The following is a 26,545-nucleotide window of genomic DNA, read 5'->3' on the forward strand; positions in this document are numbered from 1 at the left end:
TTAAAAAAATGTGATACTTTGTAAAACCCACTCTCTAGTCGAATGTAGTCTTACAAACCAGAAGTATCCAATATTAACAGTTGGGATTTAAACACCTTTTTCAGCCTCATGGGAGACTGAAAAACAGGAATGGATTTAAATGATGGTGAAAGGCAGGTAAGCTGAATCAGTGAAGTGATGAAGTCCCCATCCTTAAGCATCTTTACAGCTTGCATAGATATGTTTGGGTGAATCCTGCCTGTTTACCAATTCTGCCTGGGCAGATTCCAAATACTGTACAGGGCTCATAAGTAGTACTCAGGGATTTTGTCCAATACAGTAATTATTGAGTAAGGTCATTAATTCCACAGGTTAAGTGCCTAGCACATGCCAAGACTGTGCCAGGTGTTGAAAGTGTGATGATGAACCCAGTAAGATGCTAACAAGAGCAGAGACACTAAACCAAAAATCATACAAAGAAATGAACTGTGGGGGGAAACCAGGAGAGGTGCACATTTGTGAATCATCTGCTATTTTGGAAGTTTAGCCAGTGTTATCTCCCTGGGACTCGAAGGAGATAATCTGACCTCTCTGAACTTCATTTGGAAATGGGGACAGAATCACTGGGAGAGAACATGTGTCAGTGTGGCAAACTCTGTTCCAGGGCTTGGTTCACTGAAGTATAAAAATGAGGCACTTTTTACACTTCTGACTCAAACCTTCTTGATGGCCTTTAGTGAGTCTGCTGTGTTCCAGTGAGTCCGTTGTGATCTCTCTACAAAGATCCCACTTAATCCCAATCCCACCCATTTGAGTTTATGTACCCCATTGTCCAAATGATGACTCTTGAGTCAGAGGTTTCATAGCTTGACCAAGACCACACAGCCATGGAGAATGACTAAAAGAAGATTCAAACCCAGGCCTGCCAAAATCCAAAGTCAGTGGCAATGCATTATCTCTTAGTGAGGTTCCTAGGATATATGTGTCCTTTTGAGAATGCTTAGGTTTGCTGGTGGTGTGTTTGCTATTCAGATTCCTGACTGTGTGCTTTGCTCATAACTGTGCAGTTTGAAAACACTGACTCATCCCCAAACAGGGCAGGGCTGAATATCAGACCTGTTTATCTTATACCGCCCTGGGGCACCTGTGTTGACTTCAAAGGAACTTTGTAATAAAAGCACTGTGATAAAACACACACACACACACAAATATATATATGTATATATATATGTATGTATGTATATATATATATAGGCTTGTTTTTGCTGTTTTTGACAACAGAATATACTCATGAGTCATTAACTTTTAAAAAATCACAGCTACTTAAGGTTTAATGACTAAAGCCAATTCTCTAATACACATCTTGCAGAGTCCTCTGAACATACTCTTTTCACACTTAACTATGATGTTGTCATTAGTTTCCGTTTGATTCTGCAAGGGCAGAGACCTTGAAACATTCACATCTGGATTCCCCTGTGGCTTGACTCAACTGAGAGCCAGGCAATACTGGCTGAAAAAATTAGGTATCTCCACAGTCCCTGCATTAGCTTTCTTTTGCTATTATAAAAAGTTACTAGGTTTAGTGGTTTAAAACAACATTCTGTCTCACACTTTCTATGCATCACAAGTCTGGACTGTGTGGGTCAGCTGGTTCTCTGATCTGGCTAAAATCAGCCTGTTAGCAGGACTGGACTTCTCTCTGCAGGATGAGAGATGGGAAGGTGGGGAGAACGTGTTTCCAAGCTCATTCAGGTTATGAAATCTCAGTCCCCCGCGACTGTTTAACTGAGGTCCCATTGCTTGTGGACAGGGCTTTGTTCTCTCCTTCTAAAGACTCTGACATTCCCTGGCTCATGACCCCTTCAGCAACAGTGGGTTGACTTCCTCTCAAGCTTTCAATCTGATTCTTTTCTACCATTTCTCTCCAAGGCATCTCTTTTGCCTTCCTTTTCAAGGGTCCATGTGATTACACTGGGTTCACCCATATAATTCAGGATAATCTCCCTATTTTATGGTCCTTAATTCCATCTTCAATGTCCTGTTTACCATGGAATATAACATATTCATAGGTTCCAGGGACTAAAGCATAGTTTCTCTTTTTTTCAGGGAGGGGGGCAACAAGAACATTATTCTGCCAACCATACATAGTGCCTATACTAAACGTGTACATTTTAGAATAAATCTTCTCTAGTGACTCCCTGGAGGTCAGGGGGGCAGGGGTGGTAGTGGGATGAAGCTACTCAAGAAGAAAAGATTTTAAACATGCCAAATGACCTGTCAAAGGTTATACATTAAACTACCACCACCACTATCACCCTTTTGTGAAAAGTCAGGTCAAACATTTCTTTTCATCATGGAAGTGGGGTTCTTCTTTCCTCCCTATTGGGGTGAAGTTAGAAGGGGACAGAAGATTAGAAAACACACTTAGGAATTCCCTGGCAGTCTAGTGATTAGGACTCTGTGCTTCCACTTCAAGGTGAACAGGTTCCATCCTTGGTCAGGGAACTAAGATCCCACATGCTATGTGGTGCAGCCAAAAAAACCCCAACAAAACCATGCCTTATTTTACCTTGCACAGTCTGTTCACCTTGCAGGATTTTATTTACTGGACCTGAAAGCCTTCTGTGTGATGAGAATTTGAAGGAGGAACACTGAACTCCATGGTGTTCCACGTGGGCAGCACCCTGTTGATTTTCTCTCATCACTGGCTCTCCCATGTGCTAACACCAGGGAGTGGAAGGTGTGCTTCCTCACTGTGGGGCTCCTTTCAAATGTGACCAGTGACACCTCCTCTTATTTTAAAGAACTGGCCATTATCCAGTTTAGGGCTGATTCTAGCCATGTTTCTGGAGATGATTGACTGATTCAATAAATAGGCACAGAAAACCTATGTGTTGGGTACTCTGAACCTCATTTCATTTCATGCTTCTGCAACTAAAGCCTGCAGAGGGTGAGTACGTTGCTCATTGTCTCTCAGCCTGTACCAATTATTAAACACTTACTCTATGCCAGGAGCCAAATTATACGGACCTAATGTCAGGGTTCCCCCAGCACACCCTCTTCCAACCTGCCAGGTGTTTTATGCTGATTTTCATCTCAAAAATACTGTGATAGCCACGGAATGGTTTAGCCAGGATTCGGTTCTAGACTCTTTTGACTCCATGTTCTGTGTTCCCTCTAGGGTAGTGCTTCTAAAAAGGTCTCAGGTGCATTCTGGTAAGTATGGCCCCAAAGTCCAAGTTCTTTACACTACCCGTAATCTTATCAAGTTCACCAGGTGGTAAGAACGCTGTAAGCTGCGGGTGCAGCTTCTGCAAACGTACAGCGGCATGAAAGCACAGGAGGAAATGGGGAACTTTTTAGGTCCATCAATCGTGCAATAACCGATTTACTGGTATAAGTGTCTTTCTGTCTCATTATTATGCAGCGGTGAGTCATTCAGGGGAGGACCAAAAGGGAAAGTCCTGTCTCTAGTCACCTACAATAAGTGTCAGTGAGAACAGCTTAGGCGGAGAGGGGCAAAAGTGGGCGCTGGGAATCGAACTACCAGTTCTCTATTCCCACCTTTAGCCGTGCGTCGGCCCGAAGACGAGACAAGCCGAAGGGGTTAAACGTAGCTTGGCGTAGGGGGGGGCAGCCGGCCACCGCCCCTTCCCAGCATCACCTCCCACAATGCCTCGGGCCCCCAACCAGTTCCCGCACCTCGCGAGACTCGCCCAGCCCCTTCCCCGAACGACTGCCCGTCCCCCATTCCCTACCGAGCTCTGCGCGGGGCGGAGGAAGGGAGGGGAGGGCGGAAAAGACGGGACGCGGGGCACGTCGGGAAGTGTGGTCCAAGAGTTTCATGCAGCCATATTCTTCCGGAGCGGGGGAGGCCAGAGAGGCAGCCGGGACTACAACTCCCAGCCGCCCTTTCGGTTTGTTTTTGTTCAAAAAAAAAAAAAAAAAAAACCCCACACTCCCCCTCCTCACTCTTCACACACACTCACACACACCCACGGCAGACACGCCGACACCCGGGCGCCGAGGGGAAAGCCGATTCTCGTCTTCCCGCCCCGTCGCCAGTCGGGTCTTGGTCTCTTAGCAGAGCGGGAAAGCGGAGGCCGGAGCCGTGACCTCTGACCCCGTGGTTATGCGGAGCCGCCGCATTCCTTAGCGATCGCGGGGCTACTGCCTTCGTCGCCGCCGCGGGCGACTGACGCAGCGCGGGCGCGTGGAGCCGCCACCCCTCCCCCACCGCCGCCCTCGCGCCGGGTCTCGCGCCAGCCGGTCCCCGCGCGCCCGCCCCCTCTCCCCGGCCGCACCCGAGTCCTCGCGCGTCGCCGCCGCCACGCGCCCCCCGCCGCCGCCGCCGCCGCCCCAGCCCCGCGCCGCCGCCCGCCCCGCCCGGAGGTCCCGCGTGGAGCCGCCGCCGCCGCCGGGGAGGAGGAGGATGAAGGACAAACAGAAGAGGAAGAAGGAGCGCACGTGGGCCGAGGCCGCGCGCCTGGTGAGGCTAGCCGCCGAGGGGGGGCTCGGTGGGGGTTGTGAGGGGTGGGCTCGCCGAGCACCCCCCACAGGGAGGGGGAGGGGCGAAGCCCTGCCCACTGCAGGAGGGGGCGGGCCACCTTCCTCCCAGAACGGGACAACCCCCTAAGGCATTGGGTGGGGAGAGGTCCCCCGCCGGGTCGGATGTGGCGCCTTTTTCTAAACGCCCCCCCCCCCCAAATTCCTGCGGAGGGGCGAGCTGGCGGGCCGGCTCCTCCTCCACTGGGCGGCGGGGCCCCTACCTCCCCTCCCCCACTATTTGGCAGCGTCTAGGGGGTCTGGGGAAGCTTCGTTTGTGCACTCGGGGGAGTTAGGTTTCCGGGAAGGGTCGGAAGCTCCTCCCTCGTTTCCTGGTGGGCAGTGGGGTGGTGCGTTTGACTAGGGATGGGAAAGAGCCCCCCCAGTCTGAAGGACGCGAGTGGCATTTTGAGCTTTCGCAATCTAAACCGGTGTGTGTGGAGGGAAGCAAAGGGCTCATTCCCAGCCTGAACCCTGAGCCTTGGTTCTCAAACTTTAGTGTCCTGTGGGGGCACCTGGGGAGGTTGTTAACAGTGTTCATCCTAGGGCCCTACTTAAGACCTACTGAGTCTGAGATTGTGGAGTAGAACCTGAGTAATTCATTTTGACCAGCTTCTCAGCTTGGTTGTAATATAGGTGACCCACGGACCACACTTTGAGATCTGCTGACCCGAGTCCGCAAGCTAGCCCGAAGATAGGCAGTCTACAGACAGCTAACTACACTTTGTAAAGAATGTTTGCGTGTGTTCTCTATTCTTTAGTGTCCTCTTGCATGTATACATGAAGTGTTGGACAAAGACCAGGTGCCTCTGTTTGAAGATACTGCTCACTGAGGACTTAGCAAAGGAGAGAGTAATTTGAGTATTTGAAGCTGCCTGGTAATGCGGGTTTTGTGAATCTTCTGTTGTCCCAAAATGTCAGAGGACTTGCAAGTGAAATATATTTCTCTGGTTTTGCACCCAAAAAGTGAAGACACTTGGAGACATGTTCTTATAAAATCTTGCTGATGACAATAGTAACAGGTTACACTTGTCTCAGAGATGTCACTTAGAACTGTCACAAAGCAGGGTTATACTGCAGATAGCATCCTTGTGTCTTGACACACTGTAGTTTATATGTAATTCACTTTTAATGATGAATGAAGCTCAGCCTTCTAATCTTTAATTTTATTGGGAAGTGAGGTTCCTGCCTCAGAGGTGTTGAGCAAAAAAGATGAATATGTGTTGGAGGTTTTTACAAATCTGTGGTACACTCTTTTCTTTCTTGGAGCCTTAAAACTCAGTTATTGACTTAAAAGAGGGAATGCTGTTTGGTGTGTAGGAGAAATTTCACTGGTGTACCTGATCATCTTTTTCAGACCTTTTTTGCCCAAGAAACGGAAGTAGCAATTAGTTTGTATGTTGAAGTTTTGTGCTTCAGTTACTTTGTTTTGGTTTGGCATATGAAATTTGAAGATTTTGAAGTACCTGAGGATGTTTTTCAGATGCAGTCAAATTTGGAACCTTTGGTTAGCTTTCAGGATCTCTTGGAAGTTTCAGGATTTCTGTTTCAGGAAATCTGTTTCACCTGGAAACAGATTTAGGCCCAGAGGAGAGTAGTGAGAGCCAGAAGGACGCACTCGCTTTCTCCTGGAGGTTGAGGCTGTTCATTGAAATTCTCCTCTGAGTTTCTGTTCTGCAGGTGTTTATGACTCTGGGCACCAAAAGGAAATTTGCTTGCCAGAGTTTTTACTTGTTAGAGGTAGGTGAAAGTACCTTTAAATCCTGTGTTATTTATGTCCTGACAGATTTCTAAAGTCTGCTTGTCTTAAAGCTCTGTTGGCTCTTCCTAGTTGAAAGACTCTGGGAATTCAGGGGTCCACTATTAAGCCTCTTTAGATTCTTGAGTTTACTGTGATCTACAGTCCAGTTCCAGGTTGCTATTTCTGTTTTATCATTGGCTCAGTTCATGCCAGTTTGTCCCCAGTAAATTCTTTTTCTTTAATGATTCTTCATTAAAAAATAGTATTTCCTGCTGGGAATTACTTATGCTCTAAACTCTTGCAAGATAACTTGTGGGAATATGGTGTGTAGTTTTGTATATCTTTTATTTTTTGTTTAGGATTTTCTGTGCCTTTGGATGGACCAGTTGGTGGGTGAGGGGGAGCTCTTAAGATTTCTCTGCTCATTTGGAAAAAAAAAAATTGCTTTAACAAACCAAGTGCTGGAGAGTTTGTGAGTGCTTACACTGGATAGAGAGAAGAGTGAGCTGTAATGGTAGGAGGGTAGATTAGTTCTAAATACTCTTTGGACAGGTGAATCTGGAGTGCTTGCTGTGGCAATCAAGATGCACTTGTTTGGGGGCAGTTTCATATTGCTCCCGACCTTGCTCAGTTTGGTGGTTAAAATGATACCAGGAACCGTTTTTAAGCTATTTTGGTAGAAGAGAAGAGACTTCTGGACTATTTCAGTAGTGTAGTAAATCCCAGGAGATTGATTTTTGCAGCTGTTAATTATGTTGTTGAGAAGCAGATATTCTTCTTTCAAACACTTGCTAGTATTGTTTTTCCTAGGTGTAGGAAGTAGACTTTAGGTGGTTGGGTGGGTCTAAATCCTCCTGCTTGTTAGAAACAATTTGTTTGGGAGAAATAGCTGAGTGGTTTTCCCTTTAGATTGAATGCCCTTAAATGGATTTTCCCTGGCTTTGAGAAACTCTTCATTGCATGCTTTATCTTTCACTTTGATTCATGACTGACCATTCTTACATCAAACATTTTTTCCCCCTTTGAAGTTGGAGAAGAGATACTTTTTGTATGCTCTAGAAAGACAGGGTGGGGATAGAACACTGCTGAATTGTTCTTATACTAAAAGCTGAAGGCATATACAGTTTTAATAAAAGTGAATACTTTGTATCTTTTGCTGTAACTTCCCTATAGAGATTCTGTTTCCTCTGTCTTACATTCTCAGGCTCTCCCTGACTGCTGTTTAAATAATTGGTAACTAATTTTTGAGCCATGCTTCTTAAAAAAAAAATTACTGTGAAAAAATTCACTAGCTCAGCTCACAGTTAGTATCAAAGAAGTCATATCTGTGGCAGTGAACATTAGTAGCTTGTATTGTGGGTTTGTTCATCAGTGCTGCTTAACTTGACAGTTAGGTTCTTGGAATTACAGAGATGGATAAGGTCTGCCCTTGAGGAGCTAATGGTTTTTCTGGGGTTAGAGAAGGTCCACCCCTTCTCTAACAGGTGAGTAGAATTTCATTACAGGCATGGTAAGTGCCAGCATAGATGTATAAATGGTAATAGACATCCTGATTCCTGCTTACTGTCTAGTCATAATTATGAATAGTTCCTCCTTTTACTCTCAAGTGTCCTGCTTTGGAAGATGGATTATATGTGTTGTGCAACTATGGGGCACTGAAAAGAGACGCTTAACTATCTGGCAGAGAGTAGAGAAGGCTTCCGGGAGGAAGGTGCTTTCCGAACTGAATCTTGAAGGGTGAGTAGGAGTTAGACTCCTCACAGAGGACATAAGCAGGAGCTGGAAACAAGAAATAAGAGAGTGTGTGTGTGTGTGTTTTATCTGCAGGGTGGAGAGTGTGGGAATTGGGTAGACCTGCCCGTAGTTATTGGAACATAAAGTTTGTGGAGTATTAGAGAGCCAGGCAGAGACCAGATTGTGAGGGTCTGGCATGCCTGGCCAACAGACACCTCCTGTGTCTGGCACTGTAGGCACTTACTCTGTTGTCTCTGCGGCAACTCTGAGAAGGCCTCAGTATCCTTCCTTCACAAACCAGGAAACCTAGACTCAGGGCAGGTAGGTTACTTGCCCAGGATTTTTTCTTGTTCAGTTGCCAAGTTGTGTCCGACTCTTTGCAACACAACTCTTTGCCCAGGTTTAGAAGACCAGAATTTGAATTTTTAAAACCAGGTCTGTTTGCTTCTAAAACCCATGCTTTTCTAGTGGGCCAGTGGCCACTCTGGAGCTTCAGCTTTCGCTGTATGGAAATAGGTTGCTGTCGAAGGACTTTAATTCTGAAAGTGATGAGGGCAGGTTTATTTTGTTGGACTGACCTCAGGCTATAGCAGGTTAAATTCTGCAAAAGCAGAGCTTTGATCTTTTTTACTGATGAATTTCTAAAATTGTTCCTAGCACAGAGTATTTCATGTATTTGTTGAATGAAGAATGGCGGCGGAGTAAGAATGAACTTGAGGACAGCAGGGATGTTAGGGAAGAGGCCGTTGTGTCCAGCCGGGTCGGAAACTGGCTGTGGGGGGGGCTTCCCTGGTGGTCCAGGGGCTCTAAGACCTCGCACTCACGATGCAGGCAGCCCAGTTTCTGCTCCTGGTCAGGGAAGTTGATCCCACATGCTGCAGCTAAGAGTTTGCATGCTGCAACTCAAGATCTAGAGTGCTCCACTGCAATGTTGTGAAGTAATTAGCCGCCAACTAATAAAAATAAATGAAAAAAAAAAGATCTAGAGTGCTACTAAGACTTGGTACAGCCAAATAAAGTAAAAAAAAAAAAATTTTTTTTTTAAAAGAAGAGAACCTGGCTGGGAGAACTAGGGGACAGGTGAGAGTGAAGGATGATGCCTTGGTTTCCAAATTAGGTGATGAGACAGACTGCCATCCAAGGAGAGGAATATCAGAAGAGAGGAGATGATCATGAGGGACGTCCAGTACCGAACTGAATATCTGGGGCCTGAAACTTAGGGAGAAATCCTGGCAAGAGGTCGAGATTTGGGAGTTAATTCAGTATTTTGGTAGTGTTGAAACTGTGAGAGATGATAATGATACCCAAAGAGAATGTAAACACTGAACGAGAAATTAAGAATGGGACCATAGGAAATAGGGGTTTTATTTCAGCACCTGCTTCTCCAAAACTTGACTTCTTTATCGCTTAGAACTCGTGTTCTTCCACAGAGAGAACCTTCGCAGCAGTCCTGTTAGGCTTCTTGCTTTGTATTTTATCTGTGACACAGCCATGCAGTACTTTGTTAGGGCTGTTAAATGACTATAAGATGTTGGTGTGGTTTGGCGTAACCTCAGCAGCTGCACTGCTAGAGATGATACAGAGATACTGACAGCCTGTCTTTTTTCCTCCCTGAAAAGGATAAGATTTCTAAAACAACTCGGCTTGTTCAAGTGAGAGAGCTCTGGTTGCTCACTAAGATATTGTTGCTGGGGCTTAATTATAGATGTCACTAATGTAAATGGGATGTTCCATTTCTCCTTGTTTTGCTTGCACCAGTCATATAGAATCGTAGCATTGTATTGCTGAAAGGCATATTGTCCTGTACTAATTAACACCAAAATTCCACAACCCAGTGGCGAAAGTCATCATTGAAAAAATATAGGTACCTGGAATTTCCTAGCGGCCCGGTGGTTAGGGCTCCATCCTTTCACTGCTGAGTGTCCAGATTCAGTCCCTGGTTGGGGAACTAATCCTGCAAGCCAAGCCACACCCCCCCCCCCCCCAAAAAAAAAAGATAAAAATATTGTAACTAATCAAACTTACTTCCGAAGGAAAGCCTGAATGCAGTTCTGTCTTACAGTTTATAGTGCTATGTATTCTGTAGTTCAGCTGTGTTAACAGCATCAGGTTAAGTGGCAATTAAAGTTGGGAAGGCCCCACATACCGTAACATGGATGCTAAGAGGATGTGTATTTTCAGAATTGAAAATTAGAGTATTTTATCTAATTGCAGTCACTTTCAGCAGCTAGTTAGATATACGTGTAATTTGGTTTCAGAAGTAATTTTGACTGTGGAAAAACTAAGATGTCAGCAGTGGTACCTCATGGCAGGTACCATGTTATATAGTGATGGATATAGTTATATAGTGATGGATATAAATGGGAACTGCACACTGAAATCAGAACATTTATATTTCTTCAGGTACTGGAAAACTATTCGGATGCTCCAATGACACCCAAACAGATTCTGCAGGTCATAGAGGCAGAAGGACTAAAGGAAATGAGGTTTGTATGGCTCTTGCTGCTTAATGTGAGGGTTTTAGAGGACATGGGTCTTACTGCAGTTAGGTAGTGAATGAGAAAATCCACAAGTGCATATATGTGTGCGCACATACACATACGTGTTTGATGGTAGTGTGGAGCTGTCTCGGTGTGGTACATCCTCTGGGTGGAGGGTGGGAGTGGCTGCAATTCTGTTGGTTTTCGTCAGAGGTGCAGCAGGTTTCCCTATTTGCTCTACTATTCATTTCAACGTGGAGCTTGTTTTTTGCATAAGGAGTCAGCATGTTTTCTCTTGTATTCCATTTTGCAGGTTTCGGTAGCAGAGAAGGAACAGACTGATCTGCTCCATCATGTCTAAAACTATCCTTCTCTCTGTACCATATCTCTGAAGTTCTTTGTTTTAGGCTTAGAGAAGGGTGATCCAATCATCATAAAACTCACTTTTTCCCCCTACTGATTCTAGCCATTCTTGCTATGAGCATGCTAAATTTGGAGATGATCTTGATTTTCTTATCCTATGATATATTTTTCCTAGAGAAGCAACAAATTGGAAACACAAAAAGAATGGCAGGCACAAATAAAACTCAGGGACTGTCCTGAATCCTTTCTCTGCTCACCCCAACCTTTTTTTCAAAATTTAAGTGGGAGAAGAGAGCCCAACACAGTTCCTTCTTGGGATTCAGAACAGTCAGCATATATTTTGCTGGTTAAGCTTTAGCTACTTAAATTGATCTTTTAGGATCAAAAGATCCTCACTCTCCAGTTGTCAGTTCAAACAGTCTCAAACTGACGTTTTGTGGGGAGGGAAGATCGGGGTTGTCTGGATCACGTTCTGGTACTTCATTTAAATACTACCTATGCATGATGTAGTGTTGTAATTGCATCTTTTGTTTTATTTTGTTTTTATGGGCTATTTCCCATCGTGCGGCTGTCTGTACTGCTGTTGGACCACTATGCCTATAGAAGGTAAATTAGTCCCTTTGGGACAGATGGAATTGAGAACCTAACTTGTTTCTCCTTCTGGCTCTTAACAGGAATTATGAAGTGGTCATGGTGGCTCGTGATGAGTGAGCAGCTCTATAATTTGTAGACAGAGGGATAGTGTGTAGGAGTCACACTGTTGGAAGAAAGACTCTGCCAGCACGCCTTCCCCTGTAGCAGAGATGTTAGCACACCCGCTTGACACTCCAGATTCTGCACAGGGTTTCTTACAGAGATTGGTCCTTGGTAGATTGGTCCTTGGTGAAATTTTTTTTTTTAGCATCCAGGGTGTTCCAAAGCCAAATAAGTAATAGTTTTTTTTTTTTTTTTTTTTGATGACTTATTTAGACTCAAAATTTATTTTTAACGTGGCATAAGTTAGAGCCTCTAATTTTGAAAAACGCTGAGAGGCATTACTTAAGATATTGGTGTTTGTTTATCCTGCTGGCGAGAGGGACAAGAAGGTGCATAGGTAAACCCTAGTATTAACATGCTAGTGCCAAACTCAGTTAATAATAATAATAATGGGCATTTGTCTGTATTTTTGACAGCTTTTCTTTTTAAGATTGAGTAAGTAGTCTCTAACTCACTTGAGTTGTCATTGTTTTGCAACCTTCTGTTGTAGCAGGGACCATGAAACAACTTAAGATGCTATCTCTTTTTTGGTTTAATGGTTGAGCATTATTGCGTACTAAATCCATTTGACTTTTTATATTCAAATTTAAAGTATTGCTCCTGGGTAGATACAAAACAAAATGTGTCTTTCCCCCTTCTCCAGTGAGAAAAAGCAAATGACATACTATTCCTTTTGTGTGCGTGTTAAAAAATAATTTAACTGGAAAAAAAAAGTATGCTTCATTTCTTGGGACAGCACCACTGATGCTTGGTCTTTGTGTTAAAAATGTTATAGGGCAGTTTCTGAGCATGATACGCAGGTTGAAAGATAGAGGCTAGGGAATCTTGGTTATGTTTTTAATTAGCATTAAAATTTAATTTTAAAAATTTTGAGTAAATAAAAATATTGGGTCTTTTTAAAAAAAAAAAAACTCCTGGGTGTACCTGAGAATATATGCAGTGTTTCTAAATTTCTTGAGAGTTTGGTTCATATTGTCAAAAGGCACTTAAGAATCATCAGGTGTGGAGTAGAGATACCATGTAACGTGTTATCCCAGAGCTCTCTGGGTATGATTTATATGAATTTCATGTGCTACTCCTTTGCCACTTTCAAAATAGAGTTCTTGTGGGATGTTTTATATTTCTTCCTGTTCTTCTTGATTTGAGAATGAGTCGAAGGGTGAGAGATCTTTGAGTAAGTAGATATCTTGGTTTGTATGACCTTTTTCCATCCTTGTATGTTTTTATAGTGGGACATCCCCTCTTGCATGTCTTAATGCCATGCTACATTCCAATTCCAGAGGAGGAGAGGGATTATTTTATAAACTACCTGGCCGAATCAGCCTTTTTACACTCAAGGTAAGTCATGTAAATTCTTCAGTGCAGTGGTTCTTAAAATTTTAGTGTTCATAAGGATTACCTGGTAGGTCTGGAATGAGGCCCACGAATTTGCATTTCTAATAGGCAGGCGAGGGATGCTGGTGTTGTTCTGAAATGGCACATTGAGAGACGATCTAGTGTGAACAGGGTATTAGGAATTATTAAATATTTAGTCATATCAGCTATTGTGTCTGTAATGTTTTTCCTTGTCTATAATCTTTTCAGATTATATGCAATAGAGGGATAAGTATGTATGTGGGTAATTGCAAATGTGCTTAATTATGAATTTGTTTGTAATAATGTTGTGAAGGACAGCTAAGTAAGACCTACTTTATGGGAAATAATTGAAATTTGAAAATACTTGTGGAAATTCAAAAACTCATTAGCATTTACCAAGTGACATTAATTACTATGGGAGAGAAATCAGGTAGAATTCACAATAAAGCTTAAGTAGAGCTAATTGAACAGGCTAATTGCCTTTGTGATATATATCATGTAAACCAGGAGTTGGCAGATTTTTTTCTGTGAAGGACCAGATAATATTTTAGGTTTTGTGGGCCACACTGTCTCTATCATAACTATTCAACTCTACTGTTGAAGCAGGAAAGCAGCCACAGGTAATGCACAAATGAATGGGCATAGGTGTGTTCCAATAAAACTTTATTTATAAAAACAAACAGTGTGCTAGATTTGGCTTGGTGGTGGTGTTTGCTGACTCCTAATTTAGACATAGTTGACCTGTTGATGATGAAGGATGAACCTGAAAATCTGATGCTAATCCTTCTAGTCATCCATAATGTAGTTATAAATTGCAGTAGTCCATAAACTTTTCTGTTTTAGTTTTGTTTTGATAGACTTGTTTGTTAAAAATGAAGACTTGAACAAACAGCAGCTGTATTACCTGTGGTCATAAATCTTGATCTGTAGATACGCATGTATATCTTATGTTCCCTTGTCTGTGCTATTTTCTATATTTTATTTGTAATTTCAGACTTTAAAAGGCAGCATAATGTAATGTCAGAAACTGAGCCTTGGAAGAGATAGCCTTGAGTTCAATACCTAGCTCTGTAACCTAGGACATATATAACCCTTCTTTATGATTGTGTGTGCATACCTGACACAGTCAGTCCTTAATAAGTGGTAGCCTTTATGATAGTCCTTTAGGTTCCTTAATCTTAATTGCTTGTTAATGGCATTTTTCTATTATATATTATGTATTGTAATTACATGTAATTGTGTATAGTTATAGTTGTATGTATTATATGTATTACAAATGTGCTTGTTAATGGAATGTTTCTCTTTTAAGAGGAAGGAGAAATATCTATTTCTATGGACACCTAAAGGAAAGGAATTGAGTTTCATTTGTCTTTGTAATTTGACTCGGCAGAATTCTTGGCATAGTCCATGCTTAATAAATATTTGAACTAAGTTCAGTATCTTAATTTTCTGAGTGAACTCCGTTGTATGAATTTGCTGTAAGCTTAGGGGTGTTCTGTTAGTCTGCAGCCCATGTCTGAGATGCATTGATTGATGTGCTCAGCACGTTCTCTTACCTGCATGTGCCTTTATGTTGCCCAGTCTTCCTAGCAGCTTGCTCGTTGGAGTTGTACATCACCTCCCTGATATTTTTGAGTTCATGGTTTGCTTGTCTGGTTCCCCAAGTGAGGCTGTATACTTGAGGGTGGGTCTTATTCATTTCATTATGCACTTGGATAATGTACAAAGTGACTGTCAATAAGTGCATATTTAATGAATGAATTAGTGAATAATGGCTGCATTCTGGTACTTCATTATTATCCTTTGCTTTTCACATTTGGTAGTAGATACTACTTATAATCTTGATGAAATCATCTGTAGACCTGCCTCTGGCATCTCACTCACAGCCAAAATGAAAGATGCTTTTTCCTGTGGCTTTGGTAGACTTTTAGCTTGGCTGATTATCCATGCTGTCTCTTAACATTTGACCTATTATAAAGTGATACATGGAAATGTAACAGAAAGTAAAATGCAACAGAGAAAGTGAAGGTAACCTGCAAATTCTGCTGCTAGTAACCTGATAATAATTTGTATAAATAATATTTGAAAAAACTGGATTGTGATTTCTTTATGGCTTTGGTGCTTGTTTGTTTATTTAATATGTTTGCTGTGTTGGTACATACGGACACACCTTATTCTCCCCCCGTCTGCCCCCTTGGGCTTCTTCAGAGTCTGAATCATTGATTAGTCTTATTAATTGCCTCATTATCACCACGCTGTCTTCTAGAAGTTGTGCAGATATTTACTTTATTGTTATTTGGGAGTGGATAAAAAAGGATACCAAAAATATGAACCAGCTGATTACTGTCCTGATCACCTGAGGACTTAGGTCTGCTGAATAAAGTCCACGGTGGTGCATTTTTTTCCTTTCTTATTTGAATTTTTTTTTTTTTTTTTAAATTTCAGACCTACAGAAAAATTGGAGTACTGCAGCCAGCTTGCTTTCTTCCTGATTGCTATAAGTTTGCTTCATTTGCTTTATCCCTGTGTACATACGTATGCATTTTCCCCCAGAACCATTTAAAAGTGTTAAACTAGTACTGGTATTTCACCCCTACACATCTCAGGATGTATGTCTTAAGAACAAGGACATTATGTTAGATAACCATAGTATCATCATTATAGTCCAGAAACTTAATGATATAGTAGTGTGTAATATAAGTCTATATTCACATCTTTTCTGGTTTTAAAAATATTCTTTATGGCTTATTTTTTAAGTCAATCATTTAGTCAAGAATCATACATTATGTTTGGTTGTCGTATCTCTACAATCTCTCTCAGTGTGGAACAGTTCCTTTACCTTGTTTTGTTTTTCATGGCATTGGTATTTTCAAACACTCCAGGTTGGTTGCCTTATAGAATTAAGTACATCTTTCAGGGACTAATAAACATGTAGAAATCTTGGTTATTTCCAGACGCCTTTACGTTTGTACTGCTGCATCATGTCTACTGTTCCAGGTTGTCTCCCAGAGCCACTCAGCAGTGAAAGATGGAAGTGATGGGGTGTTTTGTATGGTGTCTGTCTAAGGGTAGTTTGCTCCGAGTCTTGCTTGTAATAAGGGACAGGAAGGCACAAGTTATTTAACTCATACTCTTGATTTTCATTTTGAGGGTGTAGTGACATCTGAAATCCTGTGATGTTTTTTCTGCCTAAGTGTTTTTCATATTGTTTAGTACAGGCACGTGCAGAAAGGTTTGGTTTCTTTCTCCCCACTGCTTGAAACTCTCTTCTGGTGGACCATAAAGGTCAGAAAGCATGGGAGTTTGCTACTTAGTTGAAAATAGGAGTTTTTTCTGTTCTAAATACATTTGTGTAGCTTTATCTATGATTACCAAAGCTTTACTGATAAAGCCAGAGTCTTCTGGGGCTTGCCACAGGATTCCTTCTCTGATAAAATTTGTTCTAGGTAATGTGATGGTACATTTGACACTTCATACATAGATGCTTGCATCAGGCCTTAGAGCTAGTCCTCAGGGATGGATGGGGCAGATGAAATCTGTCCATGCTTTGAATTCTTGATTTGAGTTGCTTTCCTTAAGCTTTCTCTGAAGTTGGCTATCAGTGTCCATCATTGCCTGGTTAGAGATGGGATTTATATTGTCTTTTGCGCTTGGGATTCCCATCCTTGTAAACTAGTGAGAGCGCCTTGGTAGTTTCCCATGTTTATAGGACTGTCATGCTGAACAGCTTTGCTTCTGTGTCATTGGTGAGGTTACTCTGGTTTGGTGAGTGGCCATTCCTGCACTCACTGTCCGGCATGACTGCAGTCATCTGAACATCATAAAGCTTTATTGTGAAATGATGCTCAAGTGAAGATGTCATGGCTTTTTGCACCTTATTATACCTCACGTGGTGATGTAGGGCTCAGCCTTAGGGGTCCTTTAATTCAAATAGCAAGTCTAGCTGAATCTTTTTAATATGTAGAATATTTGAATTTAAAGTATTAAAAAAAATCTTCCTGGTAAAAGAAATAGATGTCTGCACTTGAAATATTCATCCATTAAAATTCACAGTTTGCAGATAAAAGCAAATGGAGGAAGAGAAGGAGGTAAGTTTTGCAGTTTCACAATGTTATTTATAGAGCTACAATTAAATTTTTCTTGTACAACTCCACAATTACATCAATTCTAGAGCTATTTACATTACCATTAAATATCTGGGAGACTTTGATACAATAAATTATAGAGTCTGTCATTTGAAAGGCAGTACCAGAATCCATTTTGATTTTTGATAAGTGCATTTCAAGCAAAGTGGTCTTTTAAAAACACAAAGCATATCACACCACTATACTGCCTGGTCCTTGCCTACCTCTCTGATTTGCTGTCCTGACACCTTCTCCTTGGCTATTATACTTCAGCCACCTTGGCTTGGCCTTCACTCAGTTTCTCAAAGGCCCCAAACTTGTGTCTACCTCAGGGCTCTTAGACTTGCTAGCCGCTCTGTCGGGAAAACTCTGGAGTAACTTCTTGTCATTTGGTTGTTAGTCCAAGAGTATCTTCCCAGTGAGGCTTTCTCTAAACAGCAGTTCTGGTTCCACAGCGTTGGCAGGGCTTTGACTGTTTCATAGTCCTGCCGTGTTTGCTTGGTTACGTGGTTATCACTGACCTCCCTCCACAAGGGGCTTGTTTTCACTGTATCTCCTGTGTCTGGCAGATAATACACATGTAATAAGTATTGGCTGAATGAAAAGTAGAGGATAGCATCATCAAAATCTTAAGCCAGATAGTTCTCCTGATAATCTAGTTTTGTTTTATAGGTTTTATTACAGAATATGTATATTCTGGGTTATTTTTTCTTCTCAGCAAGTTGACTTCTTAGAATCCTGTTTTTTTCTTGTCCTCTTTAGAGCAGTTAGTTCTGCATTAATCTGTGAAAGAATCTGCTGACTCTAGAAATAAATCTTTCCCAGGCTATGGCCATAATCTGCTTCCTCCAATTGCTGAAGGTAGAAACTGTGCCATTACAGTTCAAATGTTTTAGGTACGTTTTAGATATGTTACTCTTTTTAGAGTTTTGAACTTTGATCATCTCTCTTAGAAAGAATTTCTTTTATATAAAATGGTAATGGTGTTTTTAGATATCTTTTATAATTTGTGTTAACTTTATCAAATATATGATTTTTTAATGTGTAGAATCCTAGAATTTCAGTGTGGAAGAGCTTCTGAAATCATCTAGTTTATTTGTATTTTGCAAACAGAAAACTGAGCTTCTAATAGTTTAAGTGACCATGTATCCTTCATGACCATGTATCCTTGTGACAAATGCATGTGGCCTAGTTGAGACTAGAATCCACGTTTTGAGTTTGAGTTCTTATAGCTCATTTGGTAAAGAATCTGCCTGCAATGTAGGAGACCCCAGTTTCATTACTGTTGGGAAGATCTGCTGGAGAAGGGATAGGCTACCCACCCCAGTATTCTTGGGCTTCCCTTGTGGCTCAGCTAGTAAAGAATCCACCTGCAATGTGGAAGACCTAGGTTTGATCCCTGAGTTGGGAAGATCCTCTGGAGAAGGGAAAGGCTACCTACCCACTCCAGTATTCTGGCCTAGAGAATTGCATGGACTGTTTAATCCATGGGGTCACAAAGAGTTGGACACTACTGAGTGGTTTTCACTTTCTTTTCATTGTGCCAATTTAGAGTAGTTTTTCTTCAGATTTTAGGACATTTGGTTACTTCATCTTTCTGAAGCATCTTATGAGTTCCTTGATATTTCTCAAAATGTTAGTTTTATTCTCTTTAATGAAAGTTCTTATAATTGTTAAGCACAAGTAACTTTTCACATCCTTAAAAGTGTAGTCTTTAGTTATGGACAGTTGGTTTCCTTTTCTGCACTCTGCATTAATTATATCAGCATTTCTGATGGTGGTTCTTTTCTGTACCAGAATGAGTGGTATATAGTGGTAGTGAGAGCACTGGACTAGATGGAGGTCTGGGTTTCAACATACTGCCTCAGGTCCTATGGAATATCTCCATTTATACTGCTTTGTCTCCGGCACTGAGAAGTTGAAATAGATTGGTTGTAATCTATTAAACTTGAGGTGTAAAACCTTTTTTCTCATGAAATGGAGCTGCACAGTATAGATGATTGTGAAACTGCTCTGGTAGAAACAAGCATCTCTGGTGCACTCTGCTATCCCCATCCTGTGCCCCAAGCACCCAGGACATCTTTCCCAGACCTTGAAGCTCTGTTGAAAACCTCCTGGAGTCAGAATTCAGTGGAGATCCTTTCTGTGCTCACATTCTAGCATCTAGACTATATTGTGTGAACAGTTAAGTCAGCTCTGGATATTTTTCTTTTGTGGTGCATTTGGAATTTACTAGAGGCTGACTGTTTTATTGTAAACGTTTTCCACTCTGTGCTGCATAGAAGGTCTCTTGGTAAAGTGGTACCATTTGCTGTGGTTAATGGTAGTCATAGTTTGGTTTTGATGGAGGTTTTGACCCCTCGGTTGGTAAAAGTTTTCTTATTGGAGTAATTCTCAAGGGCTGCCTGGATACACCTTTGAAAAATGTGGTATTCTATTGTCTGACAGAATGTTCAGCTCGCTCAGGGAGAAAAGAGAACTTGCTTGTAAGTGGAGCCCTGGTTTGACTCTGGTTTGATGCCTAAAAGATGATGAGGGGGCCCTTTGTCCTACTACCTGCTGAAGTTCCAAGCCCTGTAAGAATTAAATGGTAAAGGTCAGGGAACAGAGGTTTGTAAAGCAACACCACTGGAATGATTTTGTGCAGTTTAGAGGGGTAGGCAGGATGATAATTTTTTAAAGTGTGATTTTTTAAAGCACCAGCGTTGTAGGAAAATGGAGACCTTGTCCATGCTTTAGCCTTCCTTGGGACTGTGTGTGAAAAAATCCTTGAACTTTTTTGATCAGCTGGTATGAAAACTACATTTGATCTCTATCAGACTTTTTGGGATTGTTTGAGGAACTTCTTTAGCCTAAGGAAGTTTCTTCTAGTTTAGTTAAATCTAGTAGAAAAGATGGAAACTGATGCTTGAGTGCTGACTATATTCCAGACAGACGTCATACTGCTCACATTGGTCTTTTGAAAACAAATATGTTTTCCTATTCCTATACTAATGGTGGAAACAGCCTGAGAGAGTTTAAGTACAGTACATCAAGGCTGTATATTGTCACCCTGCTTATTTAACTTATATGCAGAGTACATCATGAGAAACGCTGGGCTGGAAGAAGCACAAGCTGGAATCAAGATTGACGGGAGAAATATCAATAACCTCAGATATGCAGGTGACACCACCCTTATGGCAGAAAGTGAAGAAGAATTAAAGAGTCTCTTGATGAAAGTGAAAGAGGAGAGTGAAAAAGTTGGCTTAAAGCTCAACATTCAGAAAACTAAGATCGTGGCATCTGATCCCATCACTTCATGGCAAATAGATGGCGAAACAGTGGCTGACTTTTATTTTTTGGGGCTCCAAAATCACTGCAGATGGTGATTGCAGCCATGAAATTAAAAGATGCTTACTCCTTGGAAGGAAAGTTATGACCAACCTAGACAGCATATTAAAAAACAGAGACATTATTTTGTCCACAAAGGTCTGTCTAGTCAAGGCTGTGGTGTTTCCAGTAGCCATGTATGAATGTGAGAGTTGGACTATAAAGAAAGCTGAGTGCCGAAGAACTGATGCTTTTGAACTGTGGTGTTGGAGAAGACTCTTGAGAGTCCCTTGGACTGCCAGGAGATCCAACCAGTCCATCCTAAAGGAGATCAGTCCTGGGTGTTCATTGGAAGGACTGATGCTGAAGCTGAAACTCCAGTACTTTGGCCACCTGATGCGAAGGGCTGACTCATTTGAAAAGACCCTATACTGGGAAAGATTGAGGGCAGGAGGAGAAGGGGATGACAGAGGATGAGATGGTTGGATGGCATCACCGACTCAATGGACATGAGTTTGGGTAAACTCCGGGAGTTGGTGATGGACAGGGAGGCCTGGTGTGCTGCGGTCCATGGGTCGCAACGAGTCAGACACGACTGAGCGACTGAACTGAACTGAAGTCTCCTTGGTGTGAATCTTCAAGTTGTGAACTTTCAAAGACGTGATGTGCATCCCATCAACGTCAGGCGTGAATGAGTGAAACTGCAGCTTGCCCTCCATCTTCTACTGCCGACAGTCATCTCTACCACCTTACACCTTCTTTGCTCCAGTCAGTAACTCTTTTTGCCTGTTCACTCGATGCCAGCCCCTGTGTGCCAACTGTTATACAGTGCTACTATACTTTTCAAGGCACTGTAAGATTAAAATTATTTTTTGTTTGTTTTTTTCTGTATTATTTGTGTGAAAAATATTATACACCTATTACAGTACAGTACTAAATAGCCAATTGTGTTAGTTGGGCACCTAGGCTAACTTTGTTGGACTTATGTACAAATTGGATATAGGAGTGCACTCTCAGAACAGAACTTGCTTGTATGTAGGGGACTTAATGTAAATGGTATGAAGTCACATTTTTGGTTATTTGAGAGACTGGTATTTAACACATGGAGGACAGGTCAGAGTATTCTGCCAAATGAGTTGGTTCTCAAATGTTTGAGATGCATTCTCAGGGTTCTGAAAGAATAACTTCGAATTCTTTGTGTAACATGAGGCAGAAGAATAAGGAGTCAAAAAGGTGTCCATTTTCTTCTGGAAGATGCTGTTGTCTTTGATTCACATGTAGTAGATAGGCTTTGAAATGTGCGCATTTCAGTCAGGTAATCCTTTTAGTTTTCTCTTTATGCCAGCTTTTCTTTAGTAAATTAGCTCCTGACATTTCTTTTAAAATTGTTTTTTTTTTGGTCTGCATTTCCACTGCCACCTTTAAGTTGTCCTTGTGTGCTAGCTACTGAAATAGCTTCTGCCTGGTCTGCTTGCTTTCCCTTTTGCTTCCTTAGAATCCAGTTTCCTCTTTTGTAATCCGTAAAGCAGCTAGAGAGATTACTTTAAAAAACATCATTTGATCATGACACATTTCTGTTTGACTCCTGGCAATAGTTTCCCTTTTTATACTGTTCATGGGGTTCTCAAGGCAAGAATACTGAAGTGGTTTGCCATTGCCTTCTCCAGTGGACCGCATTTTGTCAGAAGTCTCCACCATGACCTATCCGTCTTGGGTGGCCCTACATGGCATGGCTCATAGTTTCATTGAGTTAGACAAGGCTGTGATCCATGTGATCTGTTTGATTAGGTTGTAGTCCATGTGATCCGCTCTCTTCTTGGAAGAAAAGCTATGACCAACCTAGACAGCATGTTAAAAAGCAGAGACATTTACTTTGCCAACAAAGGTCTGTTTAGTCAAAGCTATGGTTTTTCCAGTAGTCATGTATGAAAGTGAGAGTTGGACTATAAAGAAAGTTGAGTACCAAAGAATTGATGCTTTTGAACTGTGGTGTTGGAGAAGACTCTTGAGAGTCCCTTGGACTGCAGGGAGATCCAACCAGTCCATCCTAAAGGAAATCAGTCCTGAATATTCGTTGGAAGAACTGATGCTGAAGCTGAAACTCCAATACTTTGGCCACCTGATGGGAAGAATGACTCAGGAAAAGACCCTGATACTGGGAAGGATTGAAGGCAGCAGAAGGGGACAACAGAGGATGAGATGGTTGGATGGCATCATCGACTCAGTGGACATGAGTTTGAGCAAGTTCTGGGAGTTGGTGATGAACAGGGAAGCCTGGTGTGCTGTAGTCCATGGGGTCGCAAAGAGTTGGACACGACTGAGTGACTGAACTGAACTGAATAGTTTCCCATGTTGTTTACCAAAAATATTCCAACTTTGCTCAGCCACATTGCCCTTCTTTCAGTTCTTGTAATTCTGTAAGCTCTTTTCAGTTTTAGGGTCTTCTATTTGGAAGTCTCTTCTCTCCACTTGTTGCCTGGCTCAACTAAGTGGGTCTCAACTTAATTGTCAGGCCCTCAGAGGAGCCTTCTCTCAATTGGGTTTTCCTGTTGTGCCCTGAACTTCTTTTCACTTGTAAGTTTATAATTATAATTATTTGGGTGATTGTTTGGTGTGTTTCTCCTGACTAGGCCCTAGGTACAGAGAATCAGTACCTATCATAGTAGGTTTGTTAGACAAATGCAGTGGAAAAACACATAGAAAGAGGTGGTTCTGATTTGGTTGGTAGCAGTTCTCTTTGCCAAACAGTTAAATTGATTCAGAATAGTAATTGTCAGTATTAAAACTGAAATATGTGGTACAGAATGTTTATCAGGATCTCTTTTTCATGGAATAGAGTGTTTGAAAACCTCCAAAGTGTAAGCTTTGTTTTCTCAAAAAAGAAAAAAAGTAATGTCCAGTGTTGCTCTTGAGGTCTAGTGACATACTGATTCCTAACATTGTGTATGTGCCCCCCTTCTTTTTTTCTACTTCCTTTCTCTGAAAGTGTTTAAGGTCTTATTTCCATGATTATATACTTTAGTGTGGGCCTTTTTTTCACTCCACATGCCTTATTCAGATGTCTGATGATTTTTTGTTGAGGACCTATTCTTGAGAGTTAGGCTTTTAAATGCTAGTGGCAAATTTCAGTGCATTGTGGTTTTGTGGCTTCACTTGTCTTCTGCAGCGGTAGTGGTGGTCACTTAGATGCTTGGTGTTGGAGTAGGGGTGTCTGTCTCCTGGTGCAGACTGAACAATCACGATTTTCCCACCTCAAACCCGTTTCACCTTTACCTTGAATACGTCAATTAGTGAGAATTCCATCTTTTTGGTTGCTTAGGTAGAAACTTTGGAGTTCTCTTTGAACTTTCTTTTTCCTTCACGGCACATGTAATCATCAATAAATCCTGTTGGCTTAAGTTTCAGGATATACCCTATCTTATCATTCTGGTTTGAGTCCCCATCATCTTTCTCCTTGATTGTTGTAGTAGCTTCCTAACTGGTCTCCATACTTCACTTTTACCACCTCCTCAGCCAGGAAATTTTACTCAGAAGGTTGTGTCAGATTGCGTCATCCCTCAGTGCTCAGCCCCCCAGTCCCCCTTCACTCAGGGTAAAGGCTGAAATCCTTTGAGTTGCTTGCAGTGCCCTTTGACCGTCTGCCTCCCTCCCTCCCATCTTTCATCATCTTGCTCTGTCCCCTTTCAGTCATTCTGGTTGATAAACACAGTGGCTTCCTTGGTGATCCTTAAACATGCTGCTGCCAGTGTTTGTCTCAGGGATTTTGCCCCTTTGCTTCAGCTGTCTGAAATGCTTCCCTCCCCAAACACCTTCATGGCTTGCTTCCACACCTCCTTCCAGTCTGTGCCCAAATTGTACCCTGACCTCTTCACACTGCATAGCTCTCCCAATCTCCCTGTTGCCTGACTTAGATTTTTTTCTCTTGGTATTTATCACTGTCTGATATACTACATCATATATACTTTGTTTATTGTTATTTTCTGTCTCCTTTGACTGGAACTAGTCCACTAGGGAAGAATTTTAATTTCAGTTAATGTTGTTTCTTCAGCCCCTAGGAAAAAGGTAGATACTCAGTATTTGTGTGAGTAAATGAACCATAGTTCATTTCTTTTAATTTGGTAATGCAGTGAATTATGTCAGTATATTTTTTTTCCAGTGTTCAAGCATCCTTGTATTCCTAGGATAAATGTCGCTTTGACATGGTTTTCTTTTAAATACCACATCGTTGGTTTAGTGTACGAATAGTTTATTTAGGATTTACGTCTGTGTTCATGAGTGACCTATCTACATTTGATATTTTGGTTTAAACCTTGCCCTGTTTTGGCATCAAAACAAGCTGTGCTGTTTTCCCTGTCTTGATTCTTTGCAGTAGTGTCTTTAAGACTGTTTTCTTTTTTTGTAAAGTTTGCCTGTGAAACCTACTGGACATGATGTGTCTTACTTTGAGAACGTGTTGTTTTTGCTTTTTAAGATTGTGAAGTATATAAATTATGCAAAAGAGAATATATGTAAGTTGAGTGTTATTTTAAATAGTAATAACTAAGAAATAAACTGCACACTTCTGTATCCACTAGCCAGCTCAGGAGCAGAACATCCTCTATACTCTTTGAAGCCTCTGCTCAGATGAGTCTCTATCCCTGTAAGATAACCACTGTTCGCATTTTCATATTGATTATTGCCTTCCTTTATTTCCAGGTTTACCCACATGTGTTTGTATTGCTGAACATGCCTTTTAAAAATACCTTTATGTGAATGGAATCAAACTGTATGTGTCTTTCTCAGACTTGCTGCTTTTGTGATCACCGTTTCTGAGCTTGATCTGTGTTGGTGCATTTAATTGAAAAACATCATATTTTCTGCCGTATGCTGTCTTAGGGTTTGAATATTCCATGATTTCTTTGTCCATTCTGCTCTTGATGTGTATTTGGGTTGCTGCTGGTTCTCGCTGTAACAGACACTGCAGGATTGATTATTCCTGTACATCTCTTGGCGTCTGTGTGCGGTAGCTTCTGCAGGGTGTGTACATTGCTGGGAGTGGGGCTGACCAGTCGGTCTTGCACCTGATCATCATTACTAGGTAGTACAGCTGTTTTTCAAAGTAATTGTATGAATTTACATTCCTTTCATAGTATATGAGAATTCCTGTTGCCCCATGCCTTGTGGATGTAATATAGTTTATTTTTCACCTGTTTTTAAATTATGACATCATTTACATACAGTAGAATTCACTCATTTTGATGTACTACTGTACAGTTCTGTGAGTTTCAGAAAAAATTCATTTGAGTTTTTTTTTAGTTCACATTTGTTTTGACATTTTCATTGGCATTTTAATAGTGCTATTTAAAGGTATGCCATACGTGGCTTGAATGCAGTTGCTCCAGTAAATGTTGGTGCTAACGTACTTCTCCCTCCCCTGAAAATTCACTTTTACATTTATGGACAGTAAAATTCCCCCTTTTCAGGTTATAGTCCTTTGAGTTTTGGCAGACACATAGAGATGTGTATTTGCCACCATCATAAGATACAGAGCAATTTCATTGCCCTAGAATTTTCCCATGCTTCCCGCCCCTCGCCCCCATGCTTTTTTGTAGTCATTTCTTCCTACCTCAACTCCTGCCCAGCCATTGATTTGTTTTCTATCCTTGAAGTTCTGCCTTTTCCGGAATGTCATATAAATGGGCTTATACATTATGTAGCCCTTCAAGTCTGGCTTCCTTCGTTTAGTGTGAGGTGTTTGAGACTTAGCCATCTTGTAATGTATAGTATAGTCCCCCCTTATCCAAGGTTTCACTTTCTGCGGTTTCAGTAACTAGTGGTCAACTGCAGTCTGAAAATATTAAATGAAAAATTCCAGGAGTCAACAATTCATAAATGTTAAATTGCACACTGATCTGAATAGTGTGAAATCTCGAGCCATCCTGTGCCCTCCCACCTGGGATCCCCAGCCATTGACATTGTGTGCTCCTGGCATCCAGCCATTGATGCTGTTGAGGCTCAGTGATGCAGGGTCACTGGAAGCAGATGACCTTCCTCTTGTAGCCTGACACTGCGTCACACACAGGGCCTATATCATTCACCTCCCTTCATCTCACATCGTCAGAAGAAGGGTGAGTGCAGTCTAGTAAGGTAATTTTGAGATAGAGACTACATCTGCATAA

The 26,545-nt window shown here is 41.6% G+C and overlaps 1 protein-coding gene across 4 annotated transcripts in view; it reads left to right on the forward strand.

The window, feature by feature from the left end:
* The first annotated feature begins 3,919 nt into the window (after positions 1-3,919).
* The window catches only part of ASXL1 (ASXL transcriptional regulator 1), a 65,113-nt gene continuing 42,487 nt past the window's right edge, over positions 3,920-26,545 (forward strand). For 2 of the 4 annotated variants that reach the window (XM_043478804.1, XM_043478806.1), the window contains exons 1-4: positions 3,933-4,468; positions 10,403-10,485; positions 11,446-11,448; positions 12,828-12,936. In XM_043478804.1, coding sequence (XP_043334739.1) covers positions 4,412-4,468; positions 10,403-10,485; positions 11,446-11,448; positions 12,828-12,936 — 252 coding nt within the window. In that variant the 5' untranslated portion in view covers positions 3,933-4,411. Of the gene's footprint in view, positions 4,469-7,983; positions 8,003-10,402; positions 10,486-11,445; positions 11,449-12,827; positions 12,937-26,545 lie in introns of those variants that run through there. The other 2 variants (XM_043478807.1, XM_043478805.1) reach the window with 2 other exon arrangements.

The sequence above is a fragment of the Cervus canadensis genome, chromosome 10, assembly GCF_019320065.1.
Source record: "Cervus canadensis isolate Bull #8, Minnesota chromosome 10, ASM1932006v1, whole genome shotgun sequence".
In the NCBI taxonomy this organism is placed as follows: Eukaryota; Metazoa; Chordata; class Mammalia; order Artiodactyla; family Cervidae; genus Cervus; species Cervus canadensis.